The sequence below is a fragment of the Hemicordylus capensis genome, chromosome 3 (assembly GCF_027244095.1).
Source record: "Hemicordylus capensis ecotype Gifberg chromosome 3, rHemCap1.1.pri, whole genome shotgun sequence".
Taxonomy (NCBI): Eukaryota; Metazoa; Chordata; class Lepidosauria; order Squamata; family Cordylidae; genus Hemicordylus; species Hemicordylus capensis.
In genome coordinates, this window is record NC_069659.1 from 31,922,427 (window position 1) to 31,943,002 (window position 20,576).

Sequence of the window (20,576 nt, forward strand, 5' to 3'; positions counted from 1 at the left end):
CCTATTCCCTTCTGCACCTGGAGGGGGCTCTAATGGCTAGGCACACAGAAGGCTGGTTCTGACAATCCTAATTAGGGTAGGAGAAGCATCCTACCCAAGATCGTCCAAAGTGGATTACACAATTACTTCAGTCTTCTGTGGAGGTGTCCAGAAACTCCTCTTATAGGATTAGATTGGATCACTTTCAGTTTGTGACTTCTGAGGACTCACCATTTAGTGTTACAAACACTTCCGAAACTGAAGACCCTCCTTGAACCATCATTCCACCAGCTTGTGGAGGAATCTTCCCTTTGCCTTCATGAAAAGGGGTAAAAGCATTCCCCCCTTTTATCTTTCTGGAATAGATGGGCATGCAATTATGAAATCTGGCACCCATGAAGTCCACATTGGCAGGACTCTTTTTTTTTTTTTTTAAAGCGATGGGTCACTCCTTTGAGTTTTGGTCAATTAAATTTTTTTTAAATGGCTAAAATGGTGAAATCTATCTTGTTTCAAGATGAAATTTTATAAAATGTTTTGGATCTGAAGCCCCTCCTTGGCCCATCATTCCATCCCCATGTGGAAGAAAACAGACATTCCTTTCATTATATTTATATTCATATTTATTTTCCCCATTGCAGGAACATGCAGACCGTTTAAAAGGGATTAAAAGGATTTCACGCCTTTTAATCCCTTAATGGCTAGAAGGGAAAGTGAGGAATTCTTTCTAACCACAAAAACAGAAAAATTCAAAGTACTTACACTTTTACTGATTGTGTGCTTCTGTAATGGGGAGGACAAAAATCAATATAAAATCAAAGGAGTGTCCTTGTTCCTCCATGGGGGTGGAATGATGGTCCTAGAGAAGACTTCAGATCCAGAACTTTTTGTAAAGCTCTGGCAGGAAAGAAGCCAGATTTCACAATTTTTAGTCATTTTTAACTACCACCACTTCCCCCAAATCCCCCCAAAATCAGAGGAGTTATCCATAGCCTTGAAAATAGATAAGAGTCCTGCCAATGTGGACTTCATGTGTGACAGATTTCATAACTGTATCCCTATTCATTCAGGAGATATAAAGGGAGAAGCAAAAAGGGCCATACTGTTACCCCTTTTCATGAAGGCAAATGGCAGATTCCCCCACATGGGGGTAGAATAATGATTCAAGGAGAGGCTTCAGATTGTGAACTTTTTGTAAGGTTCTGGCTTGAAACAAGCCAGATTTCACCATTTTCCGTCATTTTTAACCCCCCCTTTCCCCCCAAATCAGAGGAGTTATGCATATCCGTAAAAAAACCCAATACATAGTCCTGACAATGTGGACTTCATATGTGTCAGATTTCATAACTGTATCCCTATCTATTCCAGAAATATAAAAGGTAGGGGCAAAGGAGGCATGCTGTTGCCAGATTCCTCTGTAAAAGACAGATTCCTCCATTGCAGGGGGGCCCTGACCTCTTTCCCCACATGTGTGGAAAGGTTCAAGGCTCTAGGATCAACTAGTGATTTTCAGTGATTTCTTAAAAATTTCCTCGTTCACCTCTATGGGGAAAAATGGCACCATTTTGTGAATTCTGAAGTATTTCTGAAATTATTTTTGATATTTCAGAATTAATTCCTACTTTACTGAACTGACTTTGGGGGTGGGGTGGGGAATTGAATTTTACCGATTTTTATGATTTTGAGCAATTTTGGGGGGGGGGGAATCCTATTTTTTGAACCCAAATTTGCACAAGCCTTCTAGTTTAGTTTCTCAAGCCCTCAGATTCTTGGTTCAAGTCCAGGAGCTCCTCATATGTGATTCATAATATAACAAGGCACCTCTGCTATCTAGGCAAGCAGAACCATTTTAAAGTGGTGATTCTCTTATATTTTGCAGGGGGAGAGCAGTTGTTCTAGTTTAGCCCAGCATCACTTCTCTTCAGTGGCGGTTGCTGGTGTGTTTTGGACTGTGCACCCTAGTGGGGCAGGAAACAATTTTTTCATACCTTTTGCTTTGAGAACTTTTAAAATTGAAAATTGTTTATACATATTTTTAATAATAGTAGTAGTAATATTAATAGTCATAGCTTCATCCAGATGCTCATATTTTATAGTTATGTGTAAAAAAACCTCCTCAAGACACATAAAAGATATAATGGGAGAAATTACTCTCTTGACTTTGAGATTTGTAACAGCAAGAAAGAGTTTTGAGTTCTCTGTTTGTAACAATGTGTAGTTTTCAGTTCTTTTTAAACATTTCTGATCACTTTGCCTTTTCTTAGATGTAGAGTGTGCCTCTTTTTTCAGTTCAAACGAATTTCTCTTCTCCTTTTCTCCCCTAGTGTTTTGTTTCCTATCTGCGATCCGTCTACCTAATGAAGAACAAAGAAGTATTTGATGTATTCAAGTTACCCATCACTGAATATGCCTTGTAAGTGCTATTATCTCTAATAATTACAGCAGCTAAATATGCCAAGTAAAAATCTGCATTTTTTGCTGATTTCTTTTGAACTGCACCAACCAGTGTTCATTCTTTGATTTCAATCAATTAGAATTGAAAGCATTCTTTTTTAGATGTGAGGGTGTGTATGTATGTGAGAGAGACCCACATACACATTTAATTAATATATAATAGTCATAATTAGCATTTGTCTAACATTTTTTCCTATGTAAAACTCATTGTGAATTTTGTTGAAAAGTGGTATATAAATATTCATGATCATGAGAATAATTTTGAGTGTTCAAAGTGCTTCCCATGAATTATATTGAGGTAATTCTATAAGTTAAGTAAGTATTGTTATCCTCATATTGAAATTGGGGAGCTGAGGCTGAGAGGAGTGGCTTACCTAAAGCTGCTTGAGGAGTTCATGGCAAAGATGAGATTTGAACCAGGAAAGTCCTGAATCCTTGCTCAGTCTCTTAGCTACTGCATGACCACAGCTCTTTCTCTATGTGTAGTGGCATAGAGCAGGGTTGTCCAGCTACAGCCCTCCAACTGGTTTTGGCCTATAGCCCCCATCATCCCCAGTCACAATGGCCAGTAGCCAGTGATGGTGGGAGTTGTGGGCCAAAAACAACTGGAGGGTCATAGTTGGACACTCTTGGTATAGAGGCACTTCCTGAATTACAAATATCCCACTTACAGATACCAACCCACACATACAAAACAAGTCGTCACTTGGGAATATTGTTCTGAGTTATGGACATCCAACTTTCAAACAAATTTTGAACACAAACTGTTTGTAAGTTGGGGATTTCCTGTACATTTGACTCTGTCTCTGCCTACGTGTGCATGCCTATGTGTGCACATGTGCATGCACACACAAACACTTGCACAACAGTTTTGTATTATGCTTATTTAACCTACAAATCTATCATTTTAAAGCGACTCCCCATTTATTCCATATTAGAGATGCACAATCCGCCCCCACCCCTCTGCCACAGGATTTCCATATGGTTCCCGGCATAGCTCATGATCTTGAGGAAGATCTCCATACACAAGAGTTATGCACCACCTCCACAGGCAAATGGCTCTTCAGCCTTTGCCTCTCTTCTGCAGTGTAAACAGTAGGAGAAGCTTTGGAAGAGCCCTCCCACTAGTCTGCACCTCGGCTGCTCAGTTGTGTGCACGAACCATGACAAAAGGAAATGGAAGTGAACTCCTAAAGGAAGAGCTTTGCCAAAGCCTCTCTTGCTATTCATACAGGTGGAGATGGGAATAAATGTATATACTGTTTTTAAAATACGGTTTCACAAAGCCCTGAACATAATACAATAAAATTAATAAACATTTAAATCAAGAACTAGATTTTTTTTTTCAATTAAAAGGAAGGCACAAGAAAATATTTCAACAGCAGGGTAAAATCCATTGAAACCTGCAATCAGTCAGGTATAAATAAGGCAAAATAGAAATGTCTTCAGAGCTCATTTTAATAGCAATAGCAATAGCAATAGCACTTACATTTATATACCGCTCTATAGCCAGAGCTCTCTAAGCGGTTTACAATGATTTAGCATATTGCCCCCAACATTCTGGGTACTCATTTTACCGACCTCGGAAGGATGGAAGGCTGAGTCAACCCTGAGCCCCTGGTCAGGATCGAACTTGTAACCTTCTGGTTACAGGGCGGCAGTTTTACCACTGCGCCACCAGGGGCTCATAATAGTAGCCAGTGCCTATCATATATCCCCAGGGAAGAAATTCCACAGTCATGGTGCCCCTACGGAAAAGACCCTGCCCCTTGTTCCTGCCAGGTGAATCTTAAGGAGCCTTTTGCCCATGTTTTAGCTCATGTCGAGGTCAATCGGTGAAGCCAATATTGCTGCCCTTCAGTCCTTGCTCAGTTGAAAAGATGGCCCCTGTTAAGTATTAGTCATTGATCAGAGTTCTGTTCTAATTTAATGTTCCAACATATGATAAGTTGTGCCCATTACTCATGAAAAGTATTCTGTTTTACCTTCCAACTAGTTATTTGACACAATTTCTGAATCCCACAGTATTACTAGTAACAGTTTTATTAAATATGTAGTTTATTTGATTGGCACTGTTGTATTAAATAAGCTATTTTTCACCCTTTTGAAAATGGATCTAAACAGCATGCTTTGCAATGCCGGAAGGGAGGGGAGCCTCGGTAGAAATCAATGACACCCCCACCCTGACACAAAAAGAAGTGCCTTGTGCTCATGCAAGGGGCACTTTAGATCCAAGCAGGTGGCTCACATCCAGACTAAATTATGTCTTCTCAGGAGTTATTCTAAAGGACTACTTAATTTCAATAGGACTAATAGTCTGGATATCAGCCAGTTTCTTTTGTGTATGCCCATCGGTTTGGATTCCAGTGCCAGCAAAATCTCCTTAATGGACTTAAAACTCTTTACTCCAATATCTTAATACTTTGTGGCTTGTACATTAAAATGTAGGAAGCCACCTTTTGCCTCTGCACATTCAAGGGTGCCATTTAGTGAAGTCCTACTGGGCAATAAGAGCTTTGCCAGCAGTGACTGTATTTTAATTCATGTGCCCCCCCATGTACATTGCTCCCCACATACAGGAAGGTATTACCTCAAAATGTACAAATGGCAGCTCTTGGCACATGCATTAGGGAACCTATACCCACAATAGCTTTCAGCTAAGTACAGAGCTGACCCTAACGTTAGGCAGGATGAAGTGGCCAGCTTCAGATAGCCTTGAGTAGCTTACTGTCTGGAGATGACGGAAAGGGGAGGCGATTAGAGCAATGGAGCCTAAATTAGCAACGGGTTGGACATGCCCACAGGTTAGGGCTCCATTTCTGTTACCTCTGATGGTTGATGTAGGTGCACCTGCGCCGACGGTGAGGAGGGCCAAAGAGGCAAGCTGACCTTGGTTAGGAGGGGCAAGGGAGGAGGCAGGTCCACAGGCCTCACAGTGCTTCTGGGGACAGGATGGTCTGTCCGGACATGGCCCCATTCCCCTGGAACAATTGTGGCACTTGCCAAGGGTTATTTGAAGGTAAGCTGCTTGAGTTTGGAAGCAGCTCTTGAGAAGACAAGGCTCAGACTAGGGGAGGCAGCAAACATTTGTTTTCTTCGTTAAAAAAGCAAGCAAGCAAATATATCAACAAGAAAACAAGGGGGAAAGGGCAAGGTAAGTTTGTTTAGGGCTAGTCTTTTCTAGGGTTTGATTTCTGGCTGGCTAGGAGTTTGTTTTTGACAGGGCAGTTTAAGTTTCAGTTGTGCTTAGAGAGGCAGTCAGTGGGGTTCAGCTGCAGGTGAGTCACACAGCTTGTGGGAGGGTCCACATTCCTGCAGTGGCTCAGTTTGGAAGCAGCTCTTGAGAAGACAAGGCTCAGACCAGGGATGCTTTGCCACCCGGAACGTTGACAGGAATTTGCCAACAGATATGAAAGGAGTTTTATTAGGAGTTTAGTGGGAAGTGTGTGGGGAATAACCCAAGTGGTCCCCCTTTATCACAAAGGAGACACCCACCACGAGGAGAAGATGAGTACTACCCCACTTTGTAATTTGCTTGGAAGACAGAGCTTAACCCCTGCTAACTTGGCGAAGAGGCACCTTTTAACGTTTATTTAGCAGGGGGAGAGTAACTGGCCCTATCCACCCCCAGCACAGTACCTCCAGTGACTGTTGCTGGTGTCTATCTTATGTTTCTTTTTAGATTGTGAGTCCTTTGGGGACAGGGATCGATCTTATTTATTTGTTGTTTCTCCGTGTAAACCGCCCTGAGCCATTTTTGGAAGGGCGGTATAGAAATTGAATTGATGATGATGATAATAATAATAATAAATAATAAAAGCAGATGAAGTGATGCAACACTTATTAACTAACAAAAAGCTTCCAGTTGAATAGAAAAGAAATTGCCTGAACACCAGAGGCACAAAAGACCAGCTGCTGATTGACAAAATGATTTTAGAAAACTGCAAGAGAAGAAAAACAAATCTAAGTGCTGCATGGATTGACTACAAGAAAGCCTTCAATTCATTGCATCACACATGGATACTAAAATGTTTAGAAACAACTGGTGTCAGCAAAAACATTCAGATATTTATTTAAAAAGCAATGAGCATGTGGAGTACACAGTTAACAATCAATGGCGAGACACTTGGACAGGTTAGCATTAGAAGAGGCATTTTCCAAGGGGACTCACTATCCCCTCTGTTTGTAACCGCCATGACCCCACTTTCACAAATACTAAACAAAACAGGCCTCGTATACCAAACATCTAAAACATCAAGTCAAATAAACCATCTACTGTACATGGACAATCTGAAGTTGTATGGAAAGTCCCAGTCAGAAATCGAATCACTGCTAAACACTGTCCGTATATTCAGTAGCGATATAGCAATGGAGTTTGGACTAGACAAGTGTGCTGCATTAATAATGAACAGAGGAAAATTAAGAAAAACAGAAGGAATAGAACTGCCCAATGGAAGCAAGATCAAGAACCTGGAAGCGAAAGAACATTACAAATACTTGGGCATTCTCCAGGCTGATAACATCGCACACACTGAAGTTAAAAGAAAAATTGGAAGTGAATACATCAGGAGAGTTTAGAAAAACCCTCAAATCCAAACTTAATGGCAGTAACACCATACAAGCCATAAACACCTGGGCTATACCTGTTATCAGATACACTGCAGGAATAATAGACTGGACCCAGGCAGAGCTAGAGACGCTGGATCGCAAGACCAGGAAAATCATGACCATCAATCATGCTCTGCACCCCCGCAGTGATGTAGATAGGCTCTACCTCCCTCACAGCTCAGGTGGAAGAGGAATGCTGCAGGTCCATCAAACAGTAGAGGAGGAGAAAAGAGGCCTTGAAGAATATATCAAGGACAGTGACGATGCACTTCAAATGGTCAATAACGTGAAACTATTCAACACCAATGAAACAAAGCAGGCCTACAAGAAAGAACAAGTCAAGAACCGAGCAGAAAAATGGAAAAATAAGCCCCTGCATGGTCAATATTTGCACAATATAAGTGGAAAATCAGACATCACCAAGACCTGGCAATGGCTTAAGAATGGCAACTTGAAGAAAGAAACAGAGGGTTTAATACTGGCTGCACAAGAACAGGCACTAAGAACAAATGCAATAAGAGCAAAAGTGGATCACCTAATCAGCTGTTGTAAAAAGATCGCACAGACTGACTACAAACAAAGGCATGACAAAGTAGCAGGGGTGATACACTGGAACATCTGCAAAAAATACAAGCTACCTGTAGCCAAAAATTGGTGGGACCATAAAATTGAAAAAGTTGAAGAAAATGAAGATGTAAAAATATTATGGGACTTCCGACTACGAACAGACAAACATCTGCCACACAATATACCAGATATAACTGTAGTCGAGAAGAAAGAAAAACAAGTTAAAATAATCGACATAGCAATACCAGCGGATAGAAGACAATGAAACAGAAAAAATCACCAAATACAAAGATCTACAAATTGAAATTGAAAGGCTGTGGCAGAAGAAGACCAAAATAATCCCAGTTGTCATTGGCGCCCTGGGTGCAGTTCCAAAAGACCTTGAAGAGCACCTCAACACCATTGGAGTCACAGAAATCACCATCAGCCAATTACAAAAAGCAGCTTTACTGGGAACAGCCTATATTCTGCGACGATATCTATAACAATTGACAATAAAATTCAGCCATCCCAGGTCCTTGGGAAGGACTCGATGTCTGGATAAAACAAACCAGTTAATAACGCCTGTCTGACTGTCTAAACAAGAAATAATAAATACAACCCTTAATTAGCTGACAACTGTAGCTAAGACCTAATTTTCAATAAACAATCACTATATATTCTAAATAACTAATAAAAGCAGTTATGAAGGTAGAATGCCTGCAGGGGAGGGGGTGCTTCCCAGTGTATTGCACGGAGTATTGTATGTATGACTACCTTCTTGAGGGGCAGAAGTTGTGGGTGTGTGCTCAGTGCAAAGAGGTCCTGGCTCTCAGGGAACAAGTTCATTTCCTAGTGGGTGATTCCATTACTAGGGACATAGAGAGATGGGTTTGTGACCTGCTTATAGAACACTTGGTGACTTGACTGCCTGGTGTGAAGGCTGTGGACATCACACAACATCTAGATAGGCTGTTAGGCAGTGCTGGGGAGGAGTCAGCTGTCGTGGTGCATGTCAGCACCAACGATGTTGGGGAATGCAGTTGGGAGGTTCTGGAAGCCAAATTTAGGCTGCTAGGTAGCATATTGGAGTCCAGGACCTCCAGGGGAACATTCTCTGAAGTGCTACCTGTTCCACATGCAGGGCCAGTGAGATAGGTGGAGAAGAGGAGTCTCAATGTATGGATGAGATGGTGGTGCTGGGAGGAGGGGTTTAGATTTGTTAGGCACTGGGATACATTTTGGGAAAGCGAAGCCTGTACAAAAGGGACAGGCTCCATTTGAACCAAGATGGAACCAGAGTGCTGGTGCTTAAAATAAAAAAGGTCACAGAGCAACTTTTAAATTACGCCTGGGGGATCGCTGACAGGAACTGGGTGGTATCTTACTGGCAAGCCAAATCCCCTAAGGTGTGAGGGTACAAACCTTGCAGATAAACCAGAAGGGGACAGAGTAGAACCAGGAGAAGAGCTGGTCAAAAAGGACGAATGGCAGTAAGGGAGATAGCACATGCCAACACTTGGCGTATAGGTGTTTACATAACAAAGCCAGAAGCCTCATAGCCAAGATGGGTGAACTGGAGTGCTTGGTTGCTAATGAAAACATAGCTATAGTGGGCATAATGGAAACTGGGTGGAATGGTGAGAACCAGTGGGACATTGTTATTTCTGGATACAAACTACAGAATGGACAGGGGGAGGAGGATTGGGGGTGGAGTAGCACTGGTCCCAGTACTGATCCCTGGGGGACCCCACTTCTCAATTCCTTTAAAGAAAGGATAGACTCTAACAAGCTAGAAAAACTACAAGGACCAAAGTCCTTCACAGAATCATTATGGGTGACAATAAGAACAGTGAATGGAAATGTATAACTAGGGATGTGCCTATCGTCCTCTGGATCAAAATGCTGAGTGACCTGGAGCTGGAAAAGCAAATTGGAGAGGTGTCAGAGAGACAGAGCTATAATAACAGGTGATTTCAACTACCTTCATATAGACTGGGCAAATTCACATTCAGGTAATAAAAGAGAGGCCAAATTTCTAGACATGCTAAATGAATGTGCCTTAGAACAATTGATTGCGGAACCAACCAGAGAGAATGTGACCTTGGACTTAATCCTGAGTGGTGCCCAGGACTTGGTGTGAGATGCCAGAGTTGTAGAACCATTGGGGAAGAGTGATGAGGGTGTGATGATGAGGGTGTGAAAGGGATTGTTAAGGAGGATAAAGAGATTGCAGAGAAACTGAATGAGTTCATTGCATTTGTCTTCACAGCTCAGGAAACTGACTATATACCCACACCAGAACTGAGCTTCTCAGGCTTGGAGGCTGCAGAACTGGGCCAATTTGAGGTGATGAGAGGGGATGTTCTAAACTGTCTTGAAAAACTAAAAATTAATAAATGGCCAGGGCCAGATGGCATCCACCCAAGAGTTCTGAAGGAACTCAATGTGAAATTGCTCATCTCCTAGTAAAATATGTAACTTGTCCCTACAATCAGTCTCTGTACCAGAGGACTGAAAAGTAGCTAATGTAACTCCAGTTTTCAAAAAGGGATCCAGAGGGGATCTGGGAAACTACAGGCCAGTTAGCTTAACTTATGTGCCTGGTAAATTGATGGAAAGCATAAGGCCAAAATTGTTAAACATATAGAAGAACAGGCCTTTCTGAAGGAGAACCAGCATGGCTTCTGCAAGGGCAAGTCTTGCCTCACTAACGTTTTGGAGTTCTTTGAGAGTGTCAACAGGCATGTGGATAAAGGTGATCTGGTTGACGTAGAATACAGTAGAAACCCCTTATCCATGGAGATTCCGTTCCGTGTTTTTATGGGGGGGAGATATCGAAACCGTGGAATAAGGGGCATTAAGGCAATGGGAGTTGGGTCATTGCTCCAGTTAGGTTCCTGAGGCAGCGAAAAATGGGATAAAAAGGATGATAACAGGACAAAAAATGCAAGTAAATAAATGAAAGTGGAGGAAATGGTGGTGGTGGGAAATACTGTGCACTGTCCAGCAATGCCCCCTCGTGTTTTTTCTTTTTTTCACAAAAAAGAGACACAGAATGGTTCCTGTCGTCAAAATGGCAGGTAGAAATTACCTTGGAGGTAATTTCCTCCCATCTTTGACCTGCAGATACTTGAGTCTTAACCCTTTAAATGCCTCATTTTGTTCACCCAGGCTTTTAATTAGATATTATTTTAATTGTGTTTTTAATAGTTTCAACATTTTAAATGTTAATTGTTGTAATAATCTTTTTATTTGTTTTTATTATTTTGTTGTAAACTGCCCAGAGACTTGTGTTTTGGGTAGTATATAAATGTTTTAAATAATAAAATAAATAAAATAATTTTATCGCCTATACCGAAGTCGGGTGGCAATTACCCGACTGTGGATACACGAAACCATGGATACCCGGTTTCTAATTAACGAGGTTCTCCTGTACTTGGGCTTACAAAAAGCTTTTGGCAAAGTTCCCCACCAAGGGCTCTTGAGTAAACTTAGCAGTCATGGGATAAGGGGTCATGTTCATGTCTGGATGGTAATTGGACGAAGGACAGGAAACAGAAGGTAGGAAAAAATGGACAGTTTTCACAATGGAGGGAATTGAGAAATGGGGTCCCCCAGGGATTGGTACTGGGACCAGTGCTCTTTAACTTGTTCATAAATTATCTAGAAGTTGGGGTAAAGCAGTGAAGTGGCCATATTTGCAGATGACACTAAACTTTTTAAGGTAGTGAAATCCACAACAGATTGTTAGGAGCTCCAAAAGAATCTCTCCAAACTGGGTGAGTGGGTCATAGAATGGCAAATGCAGTTCAATGTTGGCAAAGTGATGCATATTGGGGCAAAAAAACCCAACTTCACATATACATTGATGGGGTCTGAGCTGTCAGTGACTGACCAGAAGAGAGATCTTGGGGTCCTGGTGAACAGCTTGTTGAAAGTGTAAACTCAGTGCCGGCAGCTGTGAAAATGGTAAATCCTATGCCAGGGATCATTAGGAAGGGGATTGACAATAAAACTGCTAATATTATAATACCCTTATACAAATCTATGGTGAGGCCACATTTGGAGTTCTGCATGCAGTTCTGGTCACCATATCTTGAGGACATTGTAGAACTGGAAAAGGTGCAGAAGAGGCCAACCAGGGACCTGCAAGAGCATCTGGGGACCCAAGTTTGAGAACCCCTTCTATAAGCACTTCCAAGTTCAAGCTGTGGAGGAAGAATGGAGAGCCTCTCCCATCTAGGCCCATTTCCAGTCCCCTGTCATCGTGTTCATAGGAAAGGGACATCACAGCAAGAACCATCAGCTTGAACAGGATAAAAATGATTCTGAAGCTAAGCCAAAAATGGGGCTGCTTTCAGTATAACTGCACACAGCCCACAGTCTTCATAACAGAGCAAATCCAAATTGCCTGGTGAGCTCAGAAATCTAGGTCTGAAGTTGCCTGGCTGTCCTTTTCTACAAGACTTTTATCAGAACTGCTTACTCGTCGGATTCTCGGCATATAGTGGTATTAAAGCAAAGCCTGCATCCAACTTTAAGCCCTACGGTTCTGTTCCTGAATACTAATAAGAATCTCTACTGTCATGCTGCCATTAATAAGTTTGCAACCTGGCCTTGAACAAAATTTCAAAGGATCAAAATTATTTTAGCCTACTCCTTTCATTCACGAACACGTGCTAGCCATTTTTAAGTCAGAATGGTTGTGGGGCTGCGTCTACAAACTGCCACGAAGAAATCTGTGCAACCACATCAGACGGCATTTCACAGATGCAATATCCAAGAAGCAGTTTCTTCCTAGGGACTGGATTAAAAAAATTTCTTTCAAAAAAGTTATCCGTTTTCCTGACGTTGAGATGCTAGATAAGCACAGCTTGGTAGTTGACAGTCTGATAACATAGCTGCTCAAGGGCCTTGATTCGGATGCATCTATGACTGTACGGAATGTTATGCTTACAGAAATCCTTGTGGTGCAACTGGAAGCCTACAGGCAGGAGTTGAGGGCATGCCCTCTCTCCTGCTGTTACTCCCCTGCAACTGGTACTCAGAGGCCTACCCCCATGTAGGCAGTGTGTGTGTGTGTGTGTGTGTGTGTGTGTGCGTGCAGGGGGATGGCTACCATTATGGGGATCCTCTCTCAGCACTGTGTAGACAGGGAGATGGATGCCAAGAGGAGCTGGATTGGCGCCTTAATAAACCTTTTCTGGCCGCTCATTCTTATTGGCCATGAAAGAATTGAACTCTTTCTTTTTCTCTCTCTCTCTTTCTCTCTCTCTTTTCTCTCTTTCTCTCACTCTCTTTCTTTTCTCTCTTTTTCTCTCTCTCTTTTTCTCTCTCTTTCTCTCTTTTCTTCCTTTTTCTCTTTTTTTCTTTCTCTTTTTCAAAAAAAATTGTTTCCAAGTGTAAAAGAATTAAAGGGGGAGGAGGACATACATAATATTTACCTAAAACAGTGATTGACATCCTGACTAATGAAGGACATCACACTTGTGCAACATGCTGGCGCAAGCTCCATTTACTAAGTCTACAGCTTGTGTTCCAGACTAAGGTTGTGTTATTTCAGGTGTGCTTGCACCTGTTGCCTAACCTGTAACACTAATCTGTTTTAAAAAGGGAATGTGTGCAAGAGCGCTATAAAGGGAAGGGAATCTGTGTATAGTGCAAGAGCATGATAAAGGGAACTTGTGTGTAAGAGTTCTGTAGCGCAAGGGTTATTGGTCTTCCTGGCAGAAGGCAGGCTCCATTGCCACAGAATTCACCTTCCCTCCTTGAAACTTCATACACCATCCCTGGAGGGAAATCTGTGTGTGTGTGCGCGCGCATGTCCACCACACAGTTTTGATAACCTGGGATATAAAATATTACTGACAGGAATAAGATATTTGACTCAAAGAAAAATGCTATTTAAATCTCTCATATGTATGCATCTGTTCCAAGGTTAATAAACTTGATCATTGTATTTGCATTGACCGTTGTGTATATGCTAGACCAGATGTCCCTTTGCCTTCCGTTGGCCACAATATGTCAACTTTTATCATTTCTATATTACCCTGTTTACCCTGTACACTGTTTTAACCAGGGTTAAAACAACTTCCAATTAAAAAAACTTCTGATAAAGAAGAAATAATCTAAATTAATTGTTTTGCCTCACTTTACTAAAAACTGCATGGCTTTGTTACCTGCATGTTCTCTGTGCTCTTTTCAAGGATATGCTGGGGCACAGATGTATCAAATTGTGCAGGGACCGTATGCTGCTCAGCAGCAATTAATTTGAGAATGTAAACTAAGAAAAAAGAAAAAAAGAGCTCAATAGTTCTGTGTCACATAAGTGCCCAGCGAAATGTTGCAGGAGTCTTCTCCTTGAAACCTAATTTTAAATGGCTTTCCTTTTTTCCTTTGACTTGAAAGCTTCTTCCTGTTTTCCATCTCATCTTACAAATTGAAATACTTCATTTGCCTAGTAGCGCTTGAAAAGATTGTGTGCCGAGCAAGCAAACAATTTTAGAAAGCCAGTAGCATTCGTGACAATTTTGATGGCTCTGCTACTGGAAGAAAATGGGAAGCTATGCTTCATAGCTTTTAGAAGGACCCTCAAGACACACCTGTTTTCTCAGGCTTTTAACTGAAATTAATTTTAAACTGTTTTTATCGTATGGAATTATTTTAATAATTTTTATTCTGTTTTATATTTGTTGTGTTAAATTGCATACACCTTCTAGAGAGACACACATCAGGTGGTATATAAATATGATAAAATAAATAACTATGGAATTAAATGGGGTTCAGAATGTATAGAAAGCTTGGGAGAAGATTGGTATGGCTGCTTTTTTTTTTAAAAAAGGTTGAAATATAGGTGTGGTTTCTGAAGCTTTCAGTTTGAGAGATCTTTCTGCAGTTTTCCAGCTGTTAGTCCACCTGTGGATGATTGTGAGCCCTCATGGTGATGGTTGCACTTGTCTGATGTCAGCTTCTAGGGTGAAATTGTTACTATGGCTGTCAACATAAACTAGCTTGATTATCATGGGAGAGAGTATTTTAACAGGAAAGATAGGAACTGAGGCCAGGAGGAGAAAAACAAGAACTCACCTAGTCCAGCCCTTGACACATTTTCTTTGGCTCTAGAAGCCAGACTGCCCTCTGCTCCATGGGAGGTGGGTTGGCAGACTTGATGCTCATCCGTAGCAACGCCCTTCACTCCATTGCGGGAAGTGGACTCTCCATCTGGTTTGTCCCTATCATGCTTGCTTGCTCACTCCTTCTGGCCATGCCTGTCTGACTCAGGCAACTGATGGACTGGCGCAACCAGGAGGAGGAGGAGGCGGCAACCCGCCTCTGCCTTGCTTGCTCATTTCTCTTCCTGGTTGTGTCCATCTGTCAGCAATCTGGCCACCCAGAAGGGAAGTCCAGGAAGATAGTCCACAATACAAACTGGGCTGCAGAAACGAAACATGGCTATAGTTCTTTATATCAGGCTCGGGCTGAAAGCTGTCACCACGAGGGTTGACAAATGTTGTCTTCCAGCAGCTAACCAAAAGCTGCTGACGTGCTTTATAGTCCAAGCTGTTAACTCTCAGCTGGCAGGGATTCAAGGCTTATCAGCCCTCTGCAAGAGGCTTTTACTCCTCCTGATAGTTTCTAGCTGTGCTCTCCGCCTTGTGACACGCCGTTGCTGTGGAGTCAGTGGGGGTTGCCTGCACAGATCATCTTCTAGTCTGTCCGTCGCTGTCTCTGCTGCCTCAGACTGCTGTGCCTGCTCTGAAACATCAGCTGGACCTTCCTCAGCCATCTCTTGGGAACTGACAGCTGGGCTCTGCCCCTCAGGCACCCCTGCATCGGCTGAAAGGCTGTCAGCTTCCCCTTCCTCCTCGCTATCTGAGATCGAGGTCATGACACCATCTATCACCTGGCTCAATTGCCACGCTTAAATTTCCGGACATCATGGCAAGCTGGCTCCTGGGAATAGTAAAGTCCTGACCCAGCCAGAGTTGAGATCAAATTAGACATGATTCTAAACATGTGATTTGCCCCATCTTGTTGTAACTTTATTAAAAATAGCAGCTGGGAGTCTCAATCCAGATTGGGACTAAAACATGGAGGGAAAGGGTAACCCTTTTTCCTGTGGTTTGGTCCTGGGGGTGTGGGACAGAAACCCCACTACCATAGCTAATGTTTATCCCAGGAAGGAGGTTGTTGGTTCCTGTAACAGCTTCTTCCCAGGTCAAATAGCACCTGTAGAGCTGGGGATCCATATCCTGGTTAAAACACTCTTCTCCCAACCAAGGGGCAACAAGAGGATCAGGGACCTAGAGCACCTTTCCTGTGAGGCAAGGCTACAACACCTTGGGCGGTTTAGTTTAGAAAAAAATATGACTGCAGGGAGACATGATAGAGGTCTATAAAATCATGCATGGTGTGGAGAAAGTGGATGGAGAGACATTCTTCTCCCTCTCACATAATACTAGAACCAGGGGTCATCCCATGAAACTGATTGCCAGGAAGTCTAGGACCAACAGATGGAAGTAGTTTTTCACACAATGCATAATCAACTTGTGGAATTCTCTGCCCCAAGATGTGGTGACAGCCAACAACCTGGATGGCTTTAAGAAGGGTTTGGATAACTTCATGGAGGAGAGGTCTATCAATGGCTACTAGTCAGAGGGCTATAGGCCACCTTCAGCCTCAAAGGCAGGATGTCTCTGAGTACCAGTTGCAGGGGAGTAACAGCAGGAGAGAGGGCATGCCCTCAACACCTGCCTGTAAGCTTCCAGTGGCATCTGGTGGGCCACTGTGTGAAACAGGATGCTGGACTGGATGGGCCTTGGGCCTGATCCAGCAGGGCTGTTCTTATATTCTTATGTTCCTATATTTTTAAGTTCTCCCATTGTTGTCCCAGTCCTGATCAGGTGCCATGCACTGCTACTATTTACATTAAAAAAAAAAAAAAAGCACATGCAGGCCCCAGTAGCATGTTGACCAAAGAATGGGAAATCTTTGGATACCTGCTGGGCCCTTTTAAAGGCAGGGCAGAGAGCGCATTCTTATGTGTTACGCTTTCCCCTTTTGTAGCTCCCTTGGACTTGCAGTGGCTCCTCGCGTGAGATTTCTCCAGAAAGCCCAAAAGAAAATGCTTGAGAGTGAGCCTGAAAGAGAAAGCCTTTCTCAGGAGACAGAGCAGTCTGAAGATGCATGTCTTCCTTTCAGCAATGAAGAAGTAGAGCAATGCAGAGCACACTTCAGTGAAACAGTAACGTTGAAAGGAGAGGAGAACAAAGAGCACTCCAGCAACAACAGCGAAGCCGAGGACGACACTTCGCAGGGGCCATCTGAGGCAGAAGAGGAGCCTGTGACAGGCAAGGGTTCAAAAGCTGAATGCATGCAGTTTTTTGAAGAGAGTGACAGCGATGATGACAATCTGAAGAACCTCGCTGTTTTGACTGTGAAACGGCGGAATGTCTTCGGCTTGGAATCGGGAGACAGTGTAGCTGTGGTAAGTTGTATTTTGTTGTTGCTGAAGCGGCGAGCATGATGCGCAAGGTAGCAGCACTGTTCTCAGTCGGCCAGCACTGCTGCACACAGTGCACCCTCACTTGTGCAACCTGACTTACATTGGAAATGGTGTACGTTCCACTGCTGAATTGTGAGCATGCCTAGAGCCAGTCTTGGAGGAGAGCTGGTCTTGTGGTAGCAAGCATGAATTGTCCCATTTGCTAAGCAGGGTCTGCCCTAGTTTGCCTTTGAATGGGAGATAGCATGTGTGAGCACTGTAAGATATTTCCCTTAGGAGATGGGGCCACTCTGGGAAGAGCACGTCCATGCTCGCATGCAGAAGGTTCCAAGTTCCTTCCCTGGCATCTCCAGATAGGGCTGAGAGAGACTCCTGCCTGCAGCCTTGGAGAAACTACTGCCAGTCTATGTAAATGGTAATGAGCTAGATGGACCAGTGGTCTGACTCAGTATAAGACAGCTTCCTGTGTTCCATTTTATGTAGTTGTGAAACTGCGTTCTTAAACAATGTTGCTGGGGCTGACTTCTACATGCACAGCAGCATCGACTGGTTGGGAATGGGGCTTTGCCTTGTAAATCATGTGGGCCAATAATAACAATAATAAAATGAAACCTTGTTCTTTAACTGCTGTAACATATATAGCAGAACTGAGTAAGGAACAAATCTTGCCTGCATTGCTGGGTGGATTCTACAGAAGCTCCTGAGTGTTCCATTAATTTCAGACCCATTGGCCTCTTTTCTTTTTCACTCGGAGAATTGTGGAATGCACCTATCTGTGGTGGAAGCCCCTGGGGAAATGTCTATTAAATAAACAGTGGTATGGATGGAGCCAACTGTGTGAGCCTTTCCCTTCCACCATGTGTCCTCCTTTTGGTTGGGTGAGTGGGACGGACTCCTGAACATAGCCATGACTTTGCTGTTGTGGTTGCCTAATTCATGAACAGTGGCCTATGGTTTTGGACTGCATATGGGGTCTTGACTTTCATGCTGCTGAAGGAGAACATGACTATAATTGAATATAAGAACAGGCCTACTGGATCAGGCCCAAGGCCCATCGTCCAGCATCCTGTTTCACACAGTGGCCCACCAGAAGCTGCAGGAAGCCTACAGGCAGAAGTTGAGGGCATGCCCTCTCTCCTGCTGATACTCCCCTGCTACTGGTACTCAGAGGCATCCTGCCTTTGAGGCTGAAGGTAGCCTATAGCCCTCTGAATAGTAGCCATTGATAGACCTCTCCTCCATGAAGTTATCCAAACCTTTCTTAAAACCTTCCTGGTTGTTGGCTGTCACCACATCTTGTAGCAGAGAATTCCACAAGCTTTAATTGGGAGCACCATTCCACAAGCTACAGGTTGAGAAGGACATTTCTCCTCCCAATACTTTCCCCCACATTTCTTGTGCTAGTTGTGAAAAATATTTTTATTTCATTCAAAGGCTGTGCTGTATGCACTCTGTGTGTTTGAAAACAATAACAACCACCAAAACAGAACCCAGACTAAACTTGAAGCTGAATTTGGCATCCCATCTGTATTATGTAAATTGCTACTGTTTGTGTACAGGCAGACCTCATTATCAGCGGGGGTTAGGTTCACGGCCCACCACCACAGATAATGAAACTGTGGATGTTGGGGCATTAATTCATTGCAAATCTGGGGGTTAGGTTCCACCAGTGTAGCAAGAAACGAAAAGGAGCATTGGCTTCCCCCACCCCACCCCCGTGAAGGTGACAGCCAGCTCCGGCCTCTCCCTGCAGTGAGGGTTTCTCCTAAGCATCGGCCATTTCCCCTACCAGGTTGCGCTAATGCAACATGCCCTCTAGAGTGGGGGCTGCCGGAAGGCTGGTCGCCGGCCACCATCACTGCCCCACACATTCCTTGTGTGCTGGCCTCTCTCCCTACACCACTTCCTGCCCGCCTGCCTGCCCGCCCATGCTCCTCGAGCACTGCCGTCTTTCCTTACACTGGGGGTAAAATGCAACTTCCCCACAGACCAGGAGACCGCCGGAGGCAGGTCAGGGCCGGCATAAGTTCTTCCTCAGAGAACTGGCCCTCAAGACTGATGGGCCAGGGGCTTCCTTATTTCTCATTCTTCCCAGGCCTCACAAGTCTCGTGAGACCCCGCAACCTCCTCGAGAAAGGTGGGTGGGTGGTGGCACAGGGAGAGAGGGCAGCACTTGAGGAGCGTGTGTGGGTGGGCAGCGGTGGCATGGAGAGAGAGGCCAGCACTCGAGGAGAGCGTGCACGGGGGGTCATTGGTGGCCCACAATCAGCCCTCCAGCGGCCCCCACTCTACCCGATCAGCCCTCATGGGGTGTTGCATTAGCATGCCCTGGCAGAGAGAAAGGCCAGTGCTTAGGAGAAACCCCTGCTGCAGGGAGAGGCCAGCGCTGGATGTTGCCTTCGCAGGGGGAAAAGGCCAGCACTCCTTTTATTCTTTCTTCTTTCTCACTCCCCACCAAAAACCGTGGATACACGAACCCTTTATGTGTGGTTAGCAAGGCTTGTCCTCTATTTTTAAACTGCAGATATGCGAAACCGCAAGTAAAGAAACTGCAAGTAATGTATATTTCTCCTGTATATTTGTTTATTTTGCTTAATTGATTATGCTTGTACTGGAAATGGAGAGGGGGAAAGGGCTATGAGATTGCCTACATACTTTCAAACACATCTTCTCTGCCTTAGGGGCTAGAAACCTGATTCCCTCCAGATGTTGTTGGATTGCTCCTTTCATAATCCTCACCCACAATGGCTAAAAGATTTGTGGGAACTGTAGTCCAACAATATCTGGGGACTGAAGTCTGAGAATCTCTGCCTTGTGGCTTTGGAATTCAAGCACTAGGTATAAGCATATATCCCCCAGGTTCCTAAACATCCCTGGCTGCATGGGATATAACCAATATAACAGGAGGGAGAGTTCCTCCAGCCTCAAATACGGCATTAGTTTGCCCTGGAACATAAGCAAAACCCCTTTGTTGAGCCCTCCCAGGGAATAAGGAAATTTAGTTTGCATGTAGCCTGCACTACTCTGCATACTGTCTTTGACTATGGCAGTTTCCAATGCCAAAGAGGGCAGGAAGCGGAGAATGGAAAGTCTTAGTGGTGCGGAACTCTTCTTGATCCCACAGGACCACAGCTGGGCATATGAATGGATGAGGAAGTCTTCATCTGATGTTTTGTAGATGTGTGACTGATGTACTCCTGATTTGTGGTTGTCTGAGGTCTGGATTTCACAGGTTGATATATTGAATGCTCCTATTTTGTGGTAGAGATTTAAATGACCTTTTGGTTCTTTCCAGCAATTTGATTCTGTGACATCATTAAAAATGTTCTTTGTACTAATGTAACTCTTAAATTGTACATTTCCTTTTTTCTAAGGCTTTCACTTTGGGGAAGCTAGCCAATAACTGAAGTGAATATTACATGTTAAAGCACAGTGTTAAAAGTTTACATTCTTATATTTCAGTGTTCTAATAGACATTTGA

General features: G+C 43.5%; 1 protein-coding gene across 2 annotated transcripts in view; it reads left to right on the plus strand.

The window, feature by feature from the left end:
- The window catches only part of DDX10 (DEAD-box helicase 10), a 300,200-nt gene that overhangs the window by 78,144 nt on the left and 201,480 nt on the right, over window positions 1-20,576 (plus strand). For both annotated transcript variants that reach the window (XR_008320238.1, XM_053312440.1), the window contains exons 12-13: window positions 2,304-2,392; window positions 16,657-17,077. Coding sequence is in view for 1 of the 2 variants with exons in the window: in XM_053312440.1 (XP_053168415.1) it covers window positions 2,304-2,392; window positions 16,657-17,077 (510 nt within the window). In the remaining variant the exon portion in view is untranslated. The remainder of the gene's footprint in view (window positions 1-2,303; window positions 2,393-16,656; window positions 17,078-20,576) is intronic.